Source organism: Octodon degus, unplaced genomic scaffold, assembly GCF_000260255.1.
Source record: "Octodon degus isolate 3935 unplaced genomic scaffold, OctDeg1.0 scaffold00014, whole genome shotgun sequence".
NCBI lineage: Eukaryota > Metazoa > Chordata > Mammalia > Rodentia > Octodontidae > Octodon > Octodon degus.
Genome location: NW_004524590.1, coordinates 21974888 through 21996009, shown reverse-complemented (window position 1 = coordinate 21996009; position 21122 = coordinate 21974888). Strand labels below are relative to the sequence as shown.

The window sequence follows — 21122 nt, the reverse complement described above, 5'->3', positions numbered from 1 at the left end:
TTACTGACTTGGTGTTCTTATTGATTTATTGATGTTGGTGTTAGTGTGGAATTGTGACTGACTTGTAGAGCTTAGTTTTGATCACGTTGTGACTCATTGATGCTGATGTCATCAGTTACTTGATGCTGATGTTGGTGTAAACCTGCTGACATTTCTGTGCCCTGTTTGGGGCTGTTAGTGCTGTTCTTGAAGCTGTTGGTCTTGAGCTTTGCATTTCCTTCTTCACAGGTGGCTCACTTGATCCTCAAGGCTCATGCCAGAGCTTGGCACCACTACAGCAGTCACCATCGCCTGCAGCAGCAGGGACAGGTGGGCATCGTGCTCAACTCGGACTGGGCCGAGCCTTGGTCTCCAGAGCAGCCTGCAGACCTGGCAGCCTCTGAGCGTGTCTTACACTTCATGCTGGGCTGGTTTGCACACCCCATCTTTGTAGACGGAGACTACCCTCCTGTCATGAAGGCCCGGATTCAACAGCTGAACAGACAGTGCCCCAGTACTGTGGCCCAGCTCCCCGAGTTCACCGAGGCAGAGAAGCAGCTCTTGAAGGGCTCTGCTGACTTTCTGGGTCTGTCTCATTACACTTCTCGCCTCATCAGGCAGGCCCAACAGGATTCCTGTGTTCCCAGCTATGATAACATAGGAGGCTTCTCCCAACATGTGGACCCAGCATGGCCCCAAACTTCATCTCCTTGGATTCGCGTGGTGCCCTGGGGTATAAGAAGGCTGCTGCGATTTGTATCCCTGGAATACACAAGAGGAAAAGTTCCCATCTACCTTGCTGGGAATGGCATGCCCATAGGGGAAGGTGACAATGTCTTTGATGACTCCTCCAGAGTAACCTACTTCAACAAGTACATCAATGAGGTCCTGAAAGGTGAGAACATGGCCATACTGGGACCAGGGGTGGGGGGTGATGCTGCACATCTTCATAGCTCAGCTAACAAGGCAGAGACCGTTTCCCAGGGAAAAGAAGCCGAACAAGCAGCACGGGTAGGCCAAGTCTCCTTCTTTGCCAAAGGCTCCTGTCTTTATTTCTGAATTCTTCCGAGAATATCTCCTCCTACATCCTGCACATCTAAGTCCTAGCCCATCAGCAATACTTATCTTTTAATATATTTAGGTAAAGGTAGTTATAGGCTGGGAGCATGACTCAGTGGGAAAAATCACTTGCCTAGCATGTGCAAGGTCCCAGCACTAAAAATATTAGTATCTACAAAAGTGTGTGTACATATATAGATATATGTGTGCATAAAACATTAATTGTAAAGATAGAAAATATGCAGTGCCTATTGTGTACCAGATATTGTGAAAGACAAGAGGTACAATAGTGGACAACATCTTTAATCTACAAGGGGACACGGAGACTGAGGTACAGGATGAGTGGGGACACTTAGGATGGGACTTGATCCATTAAATCTCTTACTGCTCCAGCCCAACAGATTCCTATGTCCTTTAAGTGTCTGTGAAATCTGCATTCCGTGTCATTCATTGTGAGCCAGTGAACCCAATCTACAGGCTCATTCCTACTAACATACCATTTCATGTCTTTTTATTCCAAGTGGAAAAGGATGGCAAATAGGTTTTCTATCCCAAGTCAGTCCTCATCACCTGACAGTGAGCAGCCTGCTTTCTGCATAGAGGGTCATGTTGAGGTTTCAAGGTTTTATCTGAATTCAGAGAGAAAAGTAATTAATGATTCCTACTTGTCCTAGGCACCTCCCTGCCTTGTGAAGTCAGACACCCTCTCTGTACTTACGTTTATGCTTTTCTGGGCATTCATGACAGCTCCTAATGATCCTAGAATTCCTTGGTCTCAAGTGAACCTTGAAACAGCCTCTGGAAGGAGGAGGAGGAGCTACTGTCCCCATAGGACAGCTGTAGTCTTTGTGGTTGTGTATCAGTTCTTTACGCTGCCAGCAATTTTATTCATCTTGTGTCCCAGAACCTTGCACTGGCCTGGCACAAAATAGGTGCTTAATAACTTACTGAATAAACGAGCAATTTTTACCTACCCCCTTTTTGATTGGGTGGGAGGTAACAGGGATTGAGCCCAGGACCTTTACACTGAGCTACATCCTCTGCCCTTTATTTTATATAATAAATTTATTTAGGATTGATTGATTGATTGATTGATTGATTGATTGATTGGATCTTGCTACTGTGCTAAATTACCCAGGCTGGGCTCAAGCTTGCAATCCTCCTGACTCAGTCTCTCAGACCATGGGCATCACAGGTATGCACCATCATGCCCTTATACAGTTAGTTTGTTTGTTGAGAGATTACACAGTCTGATAAAATTAGGCCTTAATCCTTTGCTGGCTCCAGCTGGAGCCCACAGCCATAGCCTTTCTATTTTGGCTCTGTTGGCTGACTCACTAGACTACAATTTGACAAGTTAAAGGTCGGGGCATTAATTTCCTGAGGTTGCTCTAACACATTACTCACACTGGTGACTTAAAACAACAGAAGGTATTGTCTCACAGTTAGGGAGGTCAGGGTCCTAAAGCGCAGTGTCGGTAGTTACCTTCCCTCCAGAGGCTCTGAAGGGAAGACTGTTGCTTGCCTCCTCGGATGGCTCCATGTATTCCTTGGCTTGTGCCTGCATCTCTCAAATCACTGCCTCTATCTTCACATTCACATGACCTTTCCTCTTATAAGGATATATGTCAGCTGGGCATGGTGGCACCTGCCTATACCTCCAGCCCTCTGTGATGCTGAAACAGGAGGATCACAAGTTCAAGCCTAGTGTGGGCAACTTAGTGTGACTTTGTCTCAAAATTTAAAAAATAATACTTTTAAAGGACTTAATGGATTGAGTTCCAACCTCCATGTCCCTTGTCCCCCTATGTTATATTTGTAATGAGATGTAGTTCCTGCAAAGGCCCTGGGCTAATTCCCAATGATCACCACATACAAAAAGTACACTTCATTGCATTTAGAGTTTACCCCGTTAATCTAGCATGGTCTCATTTTGAGATTATTGAGTTACAACTCTTCACCGCTATGCTGGGGATCGAACCCCTGGATGCTGGGCAAGTGCTCTACTAATGTGCTTTTCCCAAACAAGGTTATGATCACCAATGCCTGCAGCCTGACATAGCTTCTGTGAGGTCACCATTCAATCCACTGCACCACGTTTCTTTAGGCTTTATGTATTTTTAGTATGGAGTATGTCCTCACTTCAACACTATTAAATATAAACAGGGAAAAAGCAAGATACATTTAAATGATTAAATGATGTATGCATTCTATACAAACTCAAGATCCTACAGCTAGAAGGTGAGCATGTTTTCTTATTTTTTGCTGGCCGGGAGGTGGGTCACACTTGCAATCTCAGCTGTTTGGGAGCCAAAGCAGAGCACTGAAAGTTCAAGGCCAGTCTGAGCATCTTTTTTTTAAAAAAATTAATTTATTTGTGTGTGTGTGTGTGTGTGTGTGTGTGTGTGTGTGGCCAGCTCAGCCCACCAGGGGGTGGGGCTGGCTGGCATGTGGTACTGGGGGATTGAACCGTGGTCCCTGTGCTTTGCTAAGCTTGTTCTAAGTAGGTGCTTTAGACCACTGAGCCATCTCACCAGCCCCTAGCCTGGGCATCTTAGTGAGACTCTGTCTCAAAATAAGGAAAAGTGGGTGGTAGGGATGTAGTTCAGTGCTCTCTGGGTTCTGTCCTTAGAATGAAAAAAAGAAAAAAATTAGGGATGCTCTTCTGGGTTGAGATTTAGGATTTATGGCCATGGATGTAGCTTGATGTTTTGGGCAGGTGTTGTACATTTTCCTTTTATTCATTCTAGGGAAGAAGGGTTAAATTTTGGAAAAAACGAAGTCCCCTCCAAAACCTTCATATCGAAGGAAAACTCTAAAAAAATCAACATCAGTCCCACAAACTTTATGTATAATTTTTCAATAAAAATAATCTTAAGATATATAACCCCAGCTAGGCACAGTGGTACATATCCATAGTTGGTATCCATCCTTAGCTACTTGGGAGATGGAGGAAGGAGGATCACAAGATCCAGGCTAGCCCAGGCAACTTGGTGAGACCATGTCTCAAAATTAGGACTCGGGCCATTGCTTGGTCCAAGGCCCTGGCTTCCCTTTCCAGAACTGGGGGAAGAGCTCAGTTTTTGTTTCCCTTCACAGCTGTCAAGTTTGACTCTGTGGATGTTCGCTCTTACATTGCTCGGTCTCTCATTGATGGCTTCGAAGGCCCCTCTGGTTACAGCCAAAGATTTGGGCTTCACCACGTCAACTTCAACGACAGCAGCAAGCCAAGGACCCCCAGGAAGTCTGTTTACTTTTTCACCAGCATCATTGAAAAGAATGGTTTCCTCACTAAGGTAGTGAAAAGACTGCCACCTTCTAAAATAGCCGATTTCCCCTCCAAAATAAAAAACTTCAATTTTCCATCTGAGGTGCCCTCCAGGGCTAAAGTAGTTTGGGAAAAGTTCTCCAACCAACCCAAATTTGAGAGAGACCTTTTCTACCACGGCACATTCCGGGATGACTTTCTGTGGGGCGTGTCCTCATCGGCCTATCAAATCGAAGGGGCTTGGGACGCCGATGGCAAAGGCCCTAGCATTTGGGATAACTATACACACACTCCAGGGAATGAAGTGAAAGACAATGCCACTGCAGACATAGCCTGTGACAGCTATAACAACTTGGAGGCGGATCTGAATATGCTCCGAGCTTTGAAGGTGAAGGCCTATCGCTTCTCTCTATCCTGGCCTCGGATTTTCCCTGACGGCACGAACAGTTTTATCAACAGTGCTGGTGTTCAGTATTACAACAGACTGATTGATGGCTTGGTGGCAAGCAGCATCTTTCCCATGGTGACACTGTTTCACTGGGACTTACCGCAGGCTCTTCAGGACATTGGAGGCTGGGATAATCCTTCCTTGATTGAGTTGTTTAACAGCTACGCAGACTTCTGTTTCCAGACCTTTGGTGACAGAGTCAAGTTCTGGATGACCTTTAATGAGCCTGCATACCTGGCCTGGTTTGGTTATGGCTATGGGTCTTTCCCCCCAAATGTGAAGGACGAAGGCTGGGGCCCTTACAGGATCGCCCACGCGGTCATCAAAGCCCATGCCAGGGTCTACCACACTTACAATGAGAAGTACAGGCAGCAGCAGCAGGGCATCATCTCCTTGAGCCTCAACACACACTGGGCGGAACCCAAATCCCCAGGGACCCCAAGAGACGTGGAAGCTGCTGACCGAATGCTGCAGTTCAATTTGGGCTGGTTTGCCCACCCCATTTTCAGAAATGGAGACTATCCCGACGTGATGAAGTGGAAGGTGGGGAACAGGAGTGAGCTGCAGCACCTGGCCACCTCCCGCCTGCCGAGTTTTACTGAGGAGGAGAAGCAGTACATCCGTGGCACGGCGGACGTCTTCTGCCTCAACATCTACTCCGCCAGACTCGTGCAGCACAGAACACCTGCGCTGAACCCACCTGCCTATGACAAAGACCATGAGGTGACCGAGGAGGAAGACACTGACTGGGTTGCCACGGCAATGAACAGAGCTGCGCCCTGGGGGATTCGGAGACAGCTCAACTGGATCAAGGAGGAGTATGGTGACATCCCCATCTACGTCACTGAGAACGGAGTGGGGCTGACCAGTGCAGCACTGCAAGACACTGACAGGGTATTTTACTACAAAACTTACATCAATGAAGCTCTGAAAGGTCTGTAACCATTTAGTTCATCTTACAAAATCTTCCAATATCCCAACATTGTGTGCCTGAAATTGTTTTTTAGGCTGCTTTAAAATCTCTTTTATGCCCTAACTCCATAATTCCTTATTTATTTGGGGACTTATATGTAGTATATCAAGAAGCTGGAAAAAAGCATTGGTTTTCTCAAAATGTACAAATGTATGTATATGAAACCCCCAAAAATATTTTCATGGGTCATTTATTCATTATTGAGCAGCTATTATGGGAGTGCTGCAGGAAATGGAAAACACATTTCTGCCCTCATGAAACTTATATTCTTGGGGATTCCAAGAATCCCAGAACAAGAAACCCATAACTTCTATAGTAGGCTCAGGCTCTTGAGCTTGAGACATAGCTCTTCACCTTAACAAAAGAATTCAGTTTTGCAAAGGTCAAGTACTAATACTTTCTATAGGGTCACCACAGCCAGTAGAAAGTACAATCAGCAGGGTGATCTGTTGACACACTCCTCATGTGGGGCCATCCCCTCGGGTTGTACGGCTGGCACTCGCCTTGGGCTTCTGGCCTCCTGGGGTAAAGCTCTCTCCTCTGCTCCCTTTGGGGCTTTCTAGCCTACAGGCTCGATGGTATAGATGTTCGAGGGTATTCTGCATGGTCTCTGATGGACAACTTTGAGTGGCTGTTTGGTTACACAGTCAAGTTTGGTCTGTACCACGTTGACTTTGAAGATGTGAACAGGCCTCGCACGGCAAGAGCCTCGGCTAGCTACTACACAGAGGTCATTACCAACAACGGTATGCCCATGCCCAAGGAGGATGAGTTCCTGTATGGAGAGTTTCCCAAGGGCTTCATCTGGAGTGCAGCTTCTGCTGCTTATCAGGTAAGAAGTTTGTGGCCATTCAACACCACGTACTGCACTCCTGCCTGCCTTCTGTGCACCAGGCTTTGGGCTTTGTGCTAGGCAGGGGAAGGCAGGGGCGTGAGCGGGGTTGGGGAGTGGGGGACTCCAGGAGAGCACATGGAGCCAGTACATGGACACAATTCAGGGATGTCTCTTCCTGGACATTCCTGCTTCTTCACATACCCTCACATCCAGCAGAACAGCACAGCTAGGTGTCTAAAGATGGAGCAGGGATAGCCTGGGCAGAGAGACACACAAATGTCCAGTGTCTCTGCTGCACGCATTCCTTCCTTCCTAGTCCATTCAGGCAGAGTTTACATTGATTAAGGAAGAGTTACCCAGATGTGGTGTTGCATACCTGGAAGCCCAGCACTCTGGGAGGCCAAGGCAAAAGGATCACAGGTTACAGCCCAGCCTGGACAATTTAGTGACTGAGCACTTGACTTATCTCAAAATAAAAAATAAAAGAACTGGGGGTGTAACTCAGTGCAAAGAGTAGGTTCAGTCCTTAGTACTTAAAAAAAAAAAAAAAAAAAAGTTCAAGGCCAGCCAGGAAACTTAGCAAGACTCTGTCTCAAAATTAAAAAATGACTGAGGATGTAGTTCACGGGGAGAGCTCCCCTGAGTTGGATCCCTAGTACCACAAAAACGTAGACAAATGTGGGGTACATGCCTACATTTTGGGATGCTGAGACAGGAGGATTAGAAGTTTAAGGCCAGCCTGGGGTACATAGCGAGAGTCTGTCTCAAAAGCAGAATGAGAGACCAGGATGAGAAGTGCTTACAGTGTGGAGTCCCTGACTAGAATGCTAGCTGACCCTTGGCATGGTGGGAGCTTCTGCCTTCCTCTAGTGAGCGCTGGCTTTCTTCAGAGGTGAATGGCATTTAGTAACCATAACCTGGACACAGGGTGTTATTACTGTACTTCCTGGCCCTTTTGGTGGACAGAGCTAGGAAGTGTGTGTGTACACATTTATGTGTATTTTTACACCCACCCATCTCTTTCTATATTTAAAACCATGAGTTCACACCTCTAATACCAACCCAACTTCATAGGATAAATGCCAACCTTCTCATTTTCTGTTTATTTATTTATTTATTTTGTATTTTAGGAAAGGGTCTACAGGATATTGAGGGTCTCACTACTAGATTGAACTCATAGTGATCCACCTGTTTACAGTCTCCCAAGAGCTGAGACTACAGGTGTGCACCACCACACCCAGTCTCAATTGCTCTCAGTGCACCCCGGGGGCAGAGCCAGCACAGCAGGCTATTTCATTTTTTAAAAAATATTTTTATATATTTACCTATTTGGTACATACAGGGTCTCTCTATGCAGCTCAGACTAATAATGATCCTCCTGTCTCAGCCTCCCCAGTGCTAAGATTATAGATGTGCACCACAATGTCCAGTTTCAGTGGCTGGCAAGGTATGGCGCCAGCAGGGCATGCAGTACCAGGGATTGAAACCAGGTCCTTGTGCTTGCCAGGCAAGTGCTTAGACCACTAAGCTATCTCCCCAGTCCCAATTTTTTTTTTTTTTATTTTTGAGACAAGGTCTTGCTATGTAGTTCAGGCTGGCCTCAAGCCTCCTGAGTCCTGGGATTACAAGTGTGCCCCATTTACCTGGCTCCATTTACCATATTTGTATCTCCTTTTCCAGTGGTGAGAATCTAGCTTCTAAAGTCCAGTAGAGTCTTAGTTCAACCCTCCTGCCTTCCCTAATCTCTCTACCCAGATAGCTCACTTGGTGGGCACTCCTGCTGGCGCTGGACCCTGCCTCTCTCCACCAACCCTGGACATGCATTCTTTTTTTTTTCTTTTTTGCAGAACCAGGGATTGAACTCAGGCCCTTGCACTTATCAGAGAAGCACTTATTCCACTGAGCCATCTCCCTGGCCCCTGCATTCTTTTTTTTTTTTTTTAAATCCTTCAACTTACTTTTTAAATTTATTTTATTTATTTATTTTACATTTATTTTGTGTGTGTGTGTGTGTGTGTGTGTGTGTGTGTGTGTGGTGAGCTCAGCCCACCGGGGGGCGGGGCTGGCTGGCATGTGGTGCTGGGGGATTGAACCGCGGTCCCTGTGCTTTGCCAAGCTTGTTCCAAGTAGGTGCTTTAGACCACTGAGCCATCTCTCCAGCCCCCATGTATTCTTGATTAGAGTGCTAATACTAGCTTAGATGTGCCCAGTCTCATGTTCCTTTTTTTTTTCCCCTAGTACTTTTTTTTTTTTTTTTTTTTAAGGGAAGGGTCTACAGGGTGTTTAGGGTCTCACTATTAGATTCGACTCATAGTGATCCGCCTGTTTATAGCCTCCCAAGAGCTGGGATTACAGGTGGTGCCACCAAGCCCAGTCTCAGTTGTTCAGCATGCCCTGGGGGTGGGGCCAGCATGGCATCTAGTACTTTTCTTGGGGTACCAGGAATGGAACTCAAGACCTTGAGCTTGCCAGGCAGACACTGTGCTGCTGAGCTACACCCTGCTGGTACATGTTTATAATACATAATGACTGCACTCACACCTCTTAATGCTTTTTTCACCCTTCCCCTTCCAAATTTATTGAAGTGTTTGAAAGTAAATTACAGAGGACCGGCCACATAGCTCAGCGAATTAAAGAACCTGGGGTTTGATACCTGGGCCTGCTATGCCAGCCCCAACCCCAGGGCGTGCTGAGACATTGAGACGGGGCGTGGTGGCACACACCTGCAAGCCCAGCCCTTGGGAGGCTATAAACAGGGGGCTCACTATGAGTCCGATCTAGTAGTGAGACCCTAAACACCCTGTAGACCCTTCCCTAAAATAAAAAGAAAGTAAATTACAGAAATTGCACCTATCAGACTACCTAAGTGTATAGATAAGTATTTTTCCTGTGGCTTGTGGTCATTTATCCATAGACTAGGTAGAAGGGAAGGAGGTGTGAGCAGAAACAGCAACATACGTTCTGACTTGAAATGGTGCCTTGCATCTTTACAGTTTGGCTGTGGCTAAGGATGGCAGCAGTGTGACATTTTTCAGATCCTTAGTGAGGACTGTTAGCTGTAGGAGCAAAGTAAAACATACATACTGCCTAGACCTCCGGTTTGTGGGAAGCCAGTTGCTAGTGCCCGGCAGCGTAATACAGAGTGATGGTGCCGCACAGGTACAGAAGTGGGCAGGAAAATGTGGGAAACTGGAGGGGGCCAGAGAAGGCGGTGATGCGGCTGAGCAAAGTCCAGACTTGGTTGTGACCCCTGACAAAGGGAGTTTGGGTTTGGCTGAATGACTATCACATCACACCTTTGTCCTTCTGAGATCGAGGGTGCATGGCGAGCAGATGGCAAAGGACTTAGTATCTGGGACACATATTCGCATACACCACTGAGGATTGGAAACGACGACACTGGAGATGTGGCCTGCGACAGTTATCACAAGATTGCTGAGGATGTGGCTGCCCTGCAGAACCTGGGTGTCTCTCATTATCGCTTTTCCATCTCCTGGACTCGGGTCCTCCCTGACGGAACCACCAAGTACATCAACGAGCCAGGCCTGAACTACTACACGCGGCTCACTGATGCACTGCTGGCCGCCAACATCCAGCCCCAGGTGAGGGGCCCCTGGCACTCTCAGGCTTACTACTGGCACAATGATGCCAGTGCCCCTGAGGAGCACCGCTGACGCAACTTCTGATCTGCATCTCTCACAGGTGACCCTGTACCACTGGGACCTACCGCAGGCCCTCCAGGACATTGGAGGATGGGAGAATGAGACCATTGTGCAGCGATTTAGAGAGTATGCCAACGTGCTCTTCCAGAGGCTGGGAGACAAGGTGAAGTTCTGGATCACACTGAATGAGCCTTTTGTCATTGCTTACCAAGGATATGGCACCGGGGTGTCAGCACCAGGTAAAGTTCTCAGGGCCTGACTTGTTACATGCTCTTCGCAATGCAGCATTCTGAGAACCCCGAAGAAGTGAGACGCAGGTGGCATGGAGGAGGAGCCCATACTTTTTATTCAAGGCTGCAGGGATTTCCCTTCTGACATGTGTCCTAAGCACTGATTTCACATCTCAGAACCTCTGGATGACATCATTTCTTTGTCCCATGACTCTGATTTGCCTCAGGTGGGAGGCTCTGCAAGAACACAAGGTGGGCAGATCGGTGTAGGAAAGGACAATCTGTCAGGCTACTCGGGGCCAAAATCTGCTTTTCATTTTTCCAGTATTTTTTTTGTGCAGGGTCTCACCATGCAGCTCCGACTCTGATCCTCCTTCTTCCAGCCTCCCTAGTACTCGCATTATAGGTGTGCACAACCATGCCCTGACTCCATCACCAGCTCAGCACAGGGGGGGCAGGGCCAGCACAGCACATGGTGCCAGGGATTGAACGCTGACCCCGGTGCTTGCCTAGGCAAGCGCTTAGTCTGCTGAGCTATCTCGCTGGCCCTCATCCTTCCAATATTCTAAAGTTCTCATACCTGATTTGCATGACCTGAGCCCACTTAGTAGCAATAAAAACTGACTCAACCCACTTGGTGCCATTTGCATGATGATTATTGGGACCACGTGTAAAAGCTGCAGAGGTGTGGAGAGTCAGGCCTCAAACCACCACGAGCCCAGTCTCTCTCCAAGCCTTTGACAGCACTGGTTTGCACAGCCTCTCCTGCGGGATTTGCTCTTGGGGAGTCTCCACCTCAGCAGTTGCTTCAGCTAATGATGTTCTCCAACTGCCAAGACACACATTTTGTAGATATTTTCCCCGAGACACGGGGGCCATTCTTTTGGAGGAGGAGGACAGAAGCCAGCATTACCCATGTGCCTTCTCTCTACCAGACACTAAATTTCCTTCTTTTAAAAATGTTTGGGCCAGGGAGATAGCGCAGTAGAATAAGCGCTTGCCTGGCAAGCACAAGGGCCTGAGTTCAAGCCCCGGTTCCACCAAAAACACCCCCAAAAAACTGAACAAAACAAAAAACTTCATACCTAAAAATGTTGGCTGGCCATGATGGGGCATGCCTGTAATCCTGGCACCTAGAGGCTGAGGTAGGAGGATCACCATGAGCTCAAGGTCATCATGAGCTACACAGCAAGAGCCTGTGTAAAAACAACAAAACATGTCTTATTAGCACATTTGTAGAACATGATTACATTCATCATGGGGAATTGCTACATGTACATAACATTTTAATTTTCTTTTCCTTCTCTAATCTCCTTCTCACAAGTACTGTCTACTGTTCATTCTAACATTAAGGGGGAAAAAAAGCTAAAGGGCTGCATTGCTTGACCAAAGTGAGATAGCCATCTAGTAAAAGGTAGTGGTCAAGGGTTTTGAACTCCAGTTTTCCAAATGTCAAAATCTTTCACCCAGTGGGGATATCTATATGCAGGAAACTAATGCTCCTGGCCATGTTTATTCTGTTGGTGTCCATGTGTTTACAGGAATCTCCTTTAGGCCTGGCACTGCTCCCTACACTGCTGGCCACAACCTAATAAAGGCTCATGCCGAGGCCTGGCATCTGTACAACGATGTGTACCGTGCCAGCCAAGGTGGGGTCATTTCCATCACTATCAGCAGTGACTGGGCTGAGCCCAGGAACCCCTCCAACCAGGAGGATGTGGAAGCAGCTAGGAGATACGTTCAGGTACGTTTTCCTCTTACATTTTTTATTCCTGTCATGGTCTAATGAAACAGAATTAGGGCAAGTCAAGCTCTGGAGTGTAGACTCTGCTATTACTTGATCTGGTGAGCAAGGAACCACATGACTTTGTTCCTTAGTCATCTCTTCTGTGGACTGGAGATGTCTCACCCACCTCATAGATTTATTGTAATAAAAGTCATGAATTTTTAAGGACTGGATTTTAAGTTCTAGAACATTCTTTGTACACATAGTTCCTACTGGAATGGAACACATTTGACAATAACTACAAAATGAAATCCCACCTCTTCAGTGTCTTTGCTTTGACTCACAGCTCATGGAGCTGGGCTGCACCCTTCGTCTCTATATGTCACCATTTCATTTTGTTGGCTCCAGCCTAAGAATTTTTTAAATTGGGTAATTTAGATTCTGTGAACTTGGCACTACATCTAGTTAATTCCATGAGTTTGAAATAGGACATCTGTTGGTTATAGAATTTCATTCCTGGGACTAGACAGACTAGTGGAAAGTAGGTGCTGAGACGGCCCAGCTGCATTTCCATCTGGAATTCTGCCAAGACTAGAGGAATGGACTTCATTGCTGGCTCAGCTTTTCTCTGGGTCCTGCTAGTGTCTCTTTCATGTTCTGGCATCAAGAAGTCTGCAGACTGTGGCACTTGGACTCTTAGAGGGACACCAAGGACCCTGATTTGCCAAACTCTTTGACAAAGGTAGTCACATTAACAAGTGTTATTCCTCATTTCAGAGTCACAAAACTGGCAAATTAGAACAATAGGCAAACTCCCAAAATTCAGGAACATTAGGCTTATCATCAAATTAAGCCATGTATTGGGGAGCTATGGTATTGTAGCCCAGGACTGTGACAGACATATCCATTTCCATCAATGTCCACAAAAGATCTGGCTTGCTACTTTAGAGTACATTTAAGTTGCAAATGGGAAAGGTACCAGGAGGTACAGGCAAGGAGGGTAAGGTGAAAAGAATCACATGTTAAGCACTGGTGCCAGCTCCTGACTGTCAGTGTGATCACAATGTACTGTGTGTACTAATTCTTTTTTAAAAAAATTCTACCAGGAGTGTACTTGTGTGCTCCAAACGTGATCTGACAGAGTGGAAGCCTGCCCTGTGCCCTATACACACTTAGATATCCGCCAGCAGGTGAGGGAAGGACTTGATGACCAAACAGTCTTTCAGGCCCTCCAGCATTATATATTTGGGTGTCTATATCCCCCTAACAATAGGAATGTCCTAGATCATACAAAAGAAAAAAACTTTACTGAGAGATAGGAAACCTGTCATCTCAGTGTAGAATACATGCTACTTCACCAATCCCTAGCACTGAAGACAAACTAAACAATAGCTGAATAGTTTGTTTCTGCTTTAGGGCTTTGAACCTAATGTTTATAAAGCAGCCTGAACACCAGGGAATCCATGCCACTCAGGTCTTCCCCAAATGCTTTGGTTGATCCTCGGGTACTCAGGAGGAATGGCCAGGACCTAAGTGGAGCTGCTCTGTGGTGAGGGAGGGAAGAGGGCCTCTGAGCCTCCGGCATCCCTTCCTTTTCTGCCCAGCTCTCCTAACGGCAGTGGGAAGTGGAGTACCAGGGCCAGTAGTCACTCAGTTCCTCACATCAAGTATTAATTACTGAGAAATGGCACTGCAGTGAAGCAGGCCCAGACATGAGTGGAAGGCCTGTGGGCACGTAGGCTGCAACCTGCAAACAGCCACCAGGGAGAGCAGAGATAAGGCCAGGGGCAGAGCGGATGTGACCCCCGGCGAGGCTCTTTCCGCCCCGTGGTGTGCCCACCCATGAGGCCGAGGCTGACTGTCCTCTGCCCCTCCCTGCAGTTCATGGGAGGCTGGTTTGCACATCCCATTTTCAAGAATGGAGATTACCCTGATGTGATGAAGACACGGATCCGTGAGAGAAGCTTGGCTGCAGGCCTCAGCAAGTCTCGGTAAGGTCCTCTGCCCACGGTGGCAGGCACACGGGGGTTGGCAGCAGAGGGGCAGATGTCAGATGAGCAGGCAGGCCCTGGAGCTTCTGGGTTTGTTGGGCAGATTGCACTTGATAGTTCATGATAGTCTATGACCCAACACCTGGCACTGTGATGGGCGTGGCAGAACAAAGCACCTGGGATTGTTCTACTTCAGGACAGCCAGGGATCTGTCTCAAGGGCAACCTCTTCTTAGCAACCCTGCTACAGTGGTAACTTGATACTGAATTGCTGCTGGGAGGTGCTACAAGTGTACCAAAAACAAAGAATACCAAACAAATTGTTTTGGCTGGAAAGAGTAGAGTCACAGAACAGGTGGCACCACAAGTTCTAGCTGGCATCCTGAGTACCAAACAAATGAGAACTGGGACAAAATTTCATAATAAAATGCTTAGGGCATCAATGTGAAAAATTTCAAAGCAGTTGGGCACTAAAACAGCTGGACATGTGCGTTTTGTCATTTGGCCAGCAGGTGGCAATGGTTTACACCAACTATCCCTAATTCCAGGCTCACTCTGCTTCTAGTCAAGAAAATAATAGCACCACCAAGGGCAGCTAATCATTTATCTTTCTATAATCTCTCACTGGTATTTTTATTTCTATTTAGATATGAGTAAAGTGGGCTGGGGAGATGGCTCAGTAGAATAAGCACTTTCCTGGCAAGCGCAAGGGCCTGAGTTCAATCCCTGGTTCTGCAAAAAAAAAAAAAAAGTATAGATATGAGTAAAGTGAGGCATAAAGATTAGGGCAAGATCACCTCTAAATTAAAGTGGTGTACCTCCAAAACCCACACACTGGGTTAAAGATTCATCCTGCGTGCATTAGAGATGTAGTATGTGAAGAGACACAAAGAGATGTTCTGCCTTATGGAATCTAGCGTTTTTGAGTCTTCCTTTTAAACTCCCCCATAAAGCCCCGGTGTGAAGATTTAAAAGTCTAGTTTGCACCTTACAACAGTCTTGGCTTCTTTAAGGTAAATCTTGTTCAGCAGGCTGTGCCTAAAGGGCTGATATGCCAGCTGTGTGAGAACTTCAGCCAATCTACACAACTTTGCTTGAACACCTACTCTGTGTCTCCCCCAGAGCTCAGCAGGTCCATGTAATGTGAGGATCCAAGTCGGACTCCAACTGCTGAAAGACTAGCTGGAAAGTCTCTCCTGAAATCCTGTTTCCCAATTTCTTCAGTAGGAAGAAAACTCAGATAAGGTTGGGGTGGGACAGAAGACTTCATGGACAGTCAGCTGAGCTGGGCCTTGACAGTGACTAGCACTTGGGAGAGCAGAGGTCACTCCATCCAGGGGCTAGGAAGGAGTCCAGGCCCACAGGAAGCACGAGGGGCATGTGAGCCACAGTAGGCTGTGCCAGTGAAGAGACTGAGGCACACGGTGGAGGGCCTGAGACAGGCAGGGGGCCTTTGTAGGGGCTGTCCACTGACAACAGAATGACAAAAACCCAAACTCCAGGTAAAGCGGCCCTCTTTAGGCTGGCAGTGAGTCCTGAACTGTCTTCCTTGAAAGAGATACACAGAGGGGCTGGGGAGATGGCTCAATAGAATAAGGGCCTGAGTTCAATCTGTGGTTCCACAAAAAAATAAAAATAAAAAAATTATATATATATATATATATATATATATCCTTACTTCCAGCTAAAAGGCCTCTGGAAGCTATATGAAAAGGTCAAATTGTAACTTTAGACACAATACAAGTGCTCCACATCTATAGCTACAAGATGATAAATGACCTAGGAAAATACATTCATACTGGCTGCAGTTCATGTCCTCAAACCTTTATAAAAACTCCAATCTTGGGTCGGGGAGATAGCTCAGTGGAACAAGTGCTTACTTGGCAATGTAAAGTCCTGAGTTCAATCTCTGGTGCTGTGCATGCGCGTGCACACACACACACACACACACACACACACACACACACCAACCTTCAATCTTCAACCTTCAATCTCAGGGCCAGCCAAATATCTCAGCAGATTAAAGTACCACAAGGATTCCATCCCCACGCCTGCCCTGCTGGCCCCACCCCTGGGGCACGCTGAAACACAACTGAGATTGGGCATGGCGCTGCACGCCTGTAATCCCAGCTCTTGGGAGGCTGTAAACAGGCAGGGATCCAACCCCCAACCCCTGCTCTTGCTTGCAGGTGCTTTAATCTGCTGAGCTATTTGGCTGGCCCTCCGTGAATTTTTTTGTTTTTTTGTTTTTTTTTTTTTATGTATTTATTACAGGGTCCACAGGGTCTCACTACACAGATCACACCTGTAGTGATCCTCCTGTTTTCAGCCTTTGGATTCAGGCACATGCCACCACACCCAGTCTCAAAGTCAGGGTCTCAGTGTGCCCTTCAGGGCGGGTCTGGCACAGTAGGCTGAGGATCGAACCCTAGGCCCCTGCATCTGCCTAAGCAGGCGCTTTAATCCGTTGAGCTATCTCGCCGACCCTCATACCGTGATTTTGAAATTTATCATAAATGGTAGATACCAGACTCTATGTGATAATGTTTGAAGAAAACAGAAACTGGGGGGTGGCAGGAGCAGGAAATGATAAAGGGTCGAGCATAGTTGCCACCAAGACGTCTTTCAGGACACGGAAAGGAGGCTGTGCCGGCAGGAAAAGACTCAGGCCTCCTGCACCCTGGAGAGGCAGCCAGTCATGACCCGAGCCTGGAGTTGAGTGCAATTCCTGCCCCTGCCCCCCGACATCCTCACCTTCCACAGGCCCTCACCCATACTGCTCCTTCCACGCAGGCTCCCAGAATTTACAGAGGATGAGAAGAGGAGGATCAGAGGCACCTATGACTACTTTGGGTTCAATCACTACACCACGGTCCTGGCCTACAACCTTAACTATCCCTCGGTTATCTCTTCCTTTGACGCAGACAGGTAAGTCTGGGGGCAGAGTGCTGGAGCAATCCTGAGAACAGAAAGCCCAGCTCTTGCATGGAGGCCTGCACAGCCTCAGAAAGGGCATGCTGACTGCACACTCCAGGGTTTGCAGGGTGCTCACCAGTTCCTGAGAGTCCCACTGCCATCCGGGGGAGACGTTCCAGATACTTGCACATGAGACCTTCCCAAGTCCTTCCCACAGAATGGACTGCTTGAGTCTTTGAAAAACCTTGATATGGCAGCTTACATAATGGCCCATTCAGTTGGGCTGAGTAGGAGAAGGCACTCACATCCCTCTGGAAGACCAGGGGGAGGGGTGCAGAGCTGCTGACCTCAGCGTGAACAGGCAGCCTGTGAGGGTGAAAGCCATCAATGCCACTCCTCTGCACAGGCAAAAAGTTCCACGATGGGCAGTGTGAGCGGCTTACCAATGCCACATCAGCCCCAAGGGGGTAATCAGAACGAGATTTAGTATGATTCTTAAGTCTAGATGAAGTGAAAGTGTTTGGCTATGATAAACGTGCTTTGTATTTCATGTGAAGAACCTTGTGAGATCTACAAAGTAAAACCTAATCCAGTTCTTGAATTCACAGGGGCGTTGCATCCATTGCAGATCGCTCTTGGCCAGTCTCTGGCTCCTTCTGGCTGAAAATGACACCTTTCGGCTTCAGGAAAATCCTCAACTGGTTGAAGGAAGAGTACAATAACCCTCCCATTTATGTAACTGAGAATGGAGTGTCTCAGCGGAGAGAGGTAGACCTGAATGACACTGTGAGGATTTATTATCTCCGTACTTACATCAATGAGGCTCTCAAAGGTAAGACACACCACCCACACCACCCACACCACCCCTTTCTCCATAGATCCCCTCACCATTGGAAATATCACCAGTGTCTGCAGGAAGGGAGTACTGCCTTATGGGACCCATCCTAGATTTGCTTTCAGCAAACAAAGCTGCTGCATGCAGGCTACCAGACCTTAGTCCTTGGGATCTGAAGAGCAGGGCCTTGTGGAGGCAGGTCCAAGGAGGCTTGGTGGTGGTCTAGGATCTGTTCTACAGGCGAAAACTGGACCCCTGAGCTTTACCCAAATAACATGGATGGGACAGCAAGTGATGCTGAGTCAGCCACTCCAGCCAAGGAAATGGTCAGGATTCCTCTACTGATTTTCTGTAGGGAGGAGTGCTGCTATTCCAAGGCTTTGATCCAGATCAATACCCTGTGCTGCAGGGGAGGAGTGGGAGGTGAGGGATTAGCCCAGGAAGCCCATGTTCACTCCCCCCACTCAAGGCTGAGCCTGTCTAGAAAGATGCTGGAAGCATTGCAGCTCTTCCACCAAGTCTGCTAACCATCAAGAGGGAGGGCTACCCACACACATCTTGCTGTGCAAGTCAGGCATATGGGGAGCACTGGGCAGTCTGGCTGCAGGAGACTCGGTGGCCTGGTGCCATGAGCTGAGGAGCTCACGCTGTGGCCTGTGGGTAGCTGTGCAGGATAATGTGGACCTCCGAGGATACACCGTTTGGACTCTGATGGACAACTTTGAGTGGGCCACAGGCTTCGCAGAAAGGTTTGGCCTGCACTATGTGAACTACACGGATCCTTCTCTGCCGAGAATCCCTAAAGCGTCAGCCAAGTTCTACGCCTCCATAGTCCGGTGCAACGGCTTCCCTGACCCAAGAGCAGGGCCTCACCCTTGTCTCCAGCAGCAAGAAGGTATGGGGCTCTGGCATGGACCAAAGCCAAAGGCTGACAGGTCAGATGGAGGGTCCTTTTCAGTCTCTGTCTAGTTTATTACCTTCCTGTCTTTCCCCTTCATTCATTCAACCAAGATGCACATGCACCTTACTGTGCTGCAGACATCCTGGGACACAAAGGATGGACACTTAGGGCCAGACAGGGTGATGTACACTCTGGAAGACTGAGGCAGGAGCATCACAAGTTCAAGCCCAGTGTAAGCAGCTTAGTGACTCAGTGGGACCCTACAAGATTCTCATCTGAAAATACAAAAAACAATCTAGAGTTATAACTTGGTGTGAAGGCTCTGGGTGAAGGCCCAGGGTTCAGTACCCATTGCCACTTGAAAAAATAAAATGAAACAGACACTTAGGGATGGTGAACTATAATGTAGGAATGTGGTCTAGATGATTCTTCCTGCCCCACAGTGGCTGTGCTGCCCCAGGCAAGAAACTAGACCAGTGTAGGCAGTTGAGGACCAAACAGAAATGTGAAAGCAGGTCTTTGCACAGTGTGTTGCCAGTTTGCTAAGTAAAAAAAGTATAGGTTATGCAAAATAGACGACATCCAATTTATAGTCTAATTGCTGATAGAGATTAAAAATACGGAAGTACGTGATTCAGAGGCTTTTTTTTTTTTTTTGCGAAAACAGGGATTGAACTCAGGCCCTTGCGCTTGCCAGGCAAGTGCTTATTCTACTGAGCCATCTCCCCAGCCCCAATTCAGAGACTCTTTAACACTCAGTGATGGGAGTCAGGCACATTCACAGCAGCAATGATGGCTCTGGCTATGCAGATTTGGAAGATTATGGTCTCTCAACTGCAGGGATCCAGCTTGGGCTTTCTGAGGGTGACAAACATCTGGCAACTATGTAGACCAGCACTGGAGAACAAACCACCCTTTGTTGTCCTCTCCTAGATGCTGAACCCACCAGCAGCCCTGTGAAAGAGGATGTACCATTCCTGGGGCTGATGCTGGGCACCACAGAAGCGCAGACAGCTCTGTACGTACTCTTTTCTCTCATGCTTCTTGGAGTCTGTGGTTTGGCATTTCTATCATATAAATACTGCAAGCTCTCCAAGCAAGGGAAAACACAGCCAAGCCAACACGAACTGAGTCATATTTCTTCATTCTGACAAGTCTGCCTCCAACTGTAAAGCAAGCCTTCTTAGTAGGGCTTTATTCTCCCCATACTGGACTGCTGCAATGTTAGATTATCTCAATCTAGAAGGGTTTGTGTTCCTGATTAAAGTGGAAATAATCTGCACCTTCCTACAATACTGGGAGTTCATTTGGGGATTAGAGGAGCTTGTAGGTGATTTGTGGAAATGTGTAGGTACTGAACTTATCTGTTCTGTCAAGAGTTATGAATACAAACTAGAAATCTTTTGTACGAAATCAAACACTATGTAAATGGACTGCAATGCCATCTCCTTCCCTGTCTTTATATTCTCCTAGCCTCAAGCTTTTGTTACTTAGAAAATAAACACTACTATGTATGGTTTGTGTCCTGTCTCCTACTTCCTAATTAGAAAGTAGATTCAACAAGTTATGAAATCATACAATCATTTGAGCTACTATTCTGAAGGAGACCAAGTTGGTTTTTTTTTTTTTTTTGTCTATTTTCTATGAAGCAGATACTAAAACAGGTTATGAAAGGTCTCTGAATGACCCTCTCCTCCTTACCTCCAACCACCCACTACTGCCACATTTTTTTAAGCTGTCTGATATCTTGCCTATCAGACAGCTTACAAGTCCCTGAGCAAGGGTGTGAAGGCCCAAGTTAACTCACTTTTGTTCCTTTAGCCTGTTTTCCTTCTTCAATTTGCCACAGCTCTGAAATGCACATATATTCTTCCTATCTGCAAATAATATTCCTTCTGCCTAGGATTGTCTTCTGAAAATGCCTTTAAATCTGCTCAAATAACAGACTTCTTCCTCTGGATGGCTTCTCTGAACTACCCATGCAGCTCTTCCTTCCCTTACTTTGCTTATAATTATCCCTCATTAGAACTTGACTGCAGGGCTGGGGAGATAGCTCAGCAGAAATAAGCGCTTGCCTGACAAGCTCAAGGTCCTGAGTTCAACCCCCAGTACCGCAAAAACAAAAAAAACAAAAAAAGAACTTGAGGGCTGGTGAGATGGCTCAGTGGTCTAAAGTACCTACTTAGAACAAGCTTAGCAAAAAAGCACAGGGACCGCGGTTCAATCCCCCAGCACCACATGCCAGCCAGCCCCGCCCCCTGGTGGGCTGAGCTGGTCACACACACACACAATAAATAAGT

At 47.1% G+C, this 21122-nt stretch overlaps 1 protein-coding gene across 1 annotated transcript in view; it reads left to right on the top strand.

Moving 5' to 3' along the window:
• Lct (lactase) overlaps positions 1 to 19974 on the top strand; it is a 45654-nt gene extending 25680 nt beyond the window's left edge. Inside the window, exons 8-18 of the mRNA XM_004626413.2 lie at positions 229 to 874; positions 4138 to 5688; positions 6291 to 6559; positions 9874 to 10164; positions 10265 to 10463; positions 11996 to 12198; positions 14062 to 14171; positions 16964 to 17098; positions 17695 to 17918; positions 18586 to 18816; positions 19756 to 19974. Coding sequence (XP_004626470.1) covers positions 229 to 874; positions 4138 to 5688; positions 6291 to 6559; positions 9874 to 10164; positions 10265 to 10463; positions 11996 to 12198; positions 14062 to 14171; positions 16964 to 17098; positions 17695 to 17918; positions 18586 to 18816; positions 19756 to 19973 — 4077 coding nt within the window. The 3' untranslated portion in view covers position 19974. The remainder of the gene's footprint in view (positions 1 to 228; positions 875 to 4137; positions 5689 to 6290; positions 6560 to 9873; positions 10165 to 10264; positions 10464 to 11995; positions 12199 to 14061; positions 14172 to 16963; positions 17099 to 17694; positions 17919 to 18585; positions 18817 to 19755) is intronic.
• Positions 19975 to 21122: the final 1148 nt, after the last annotated feature.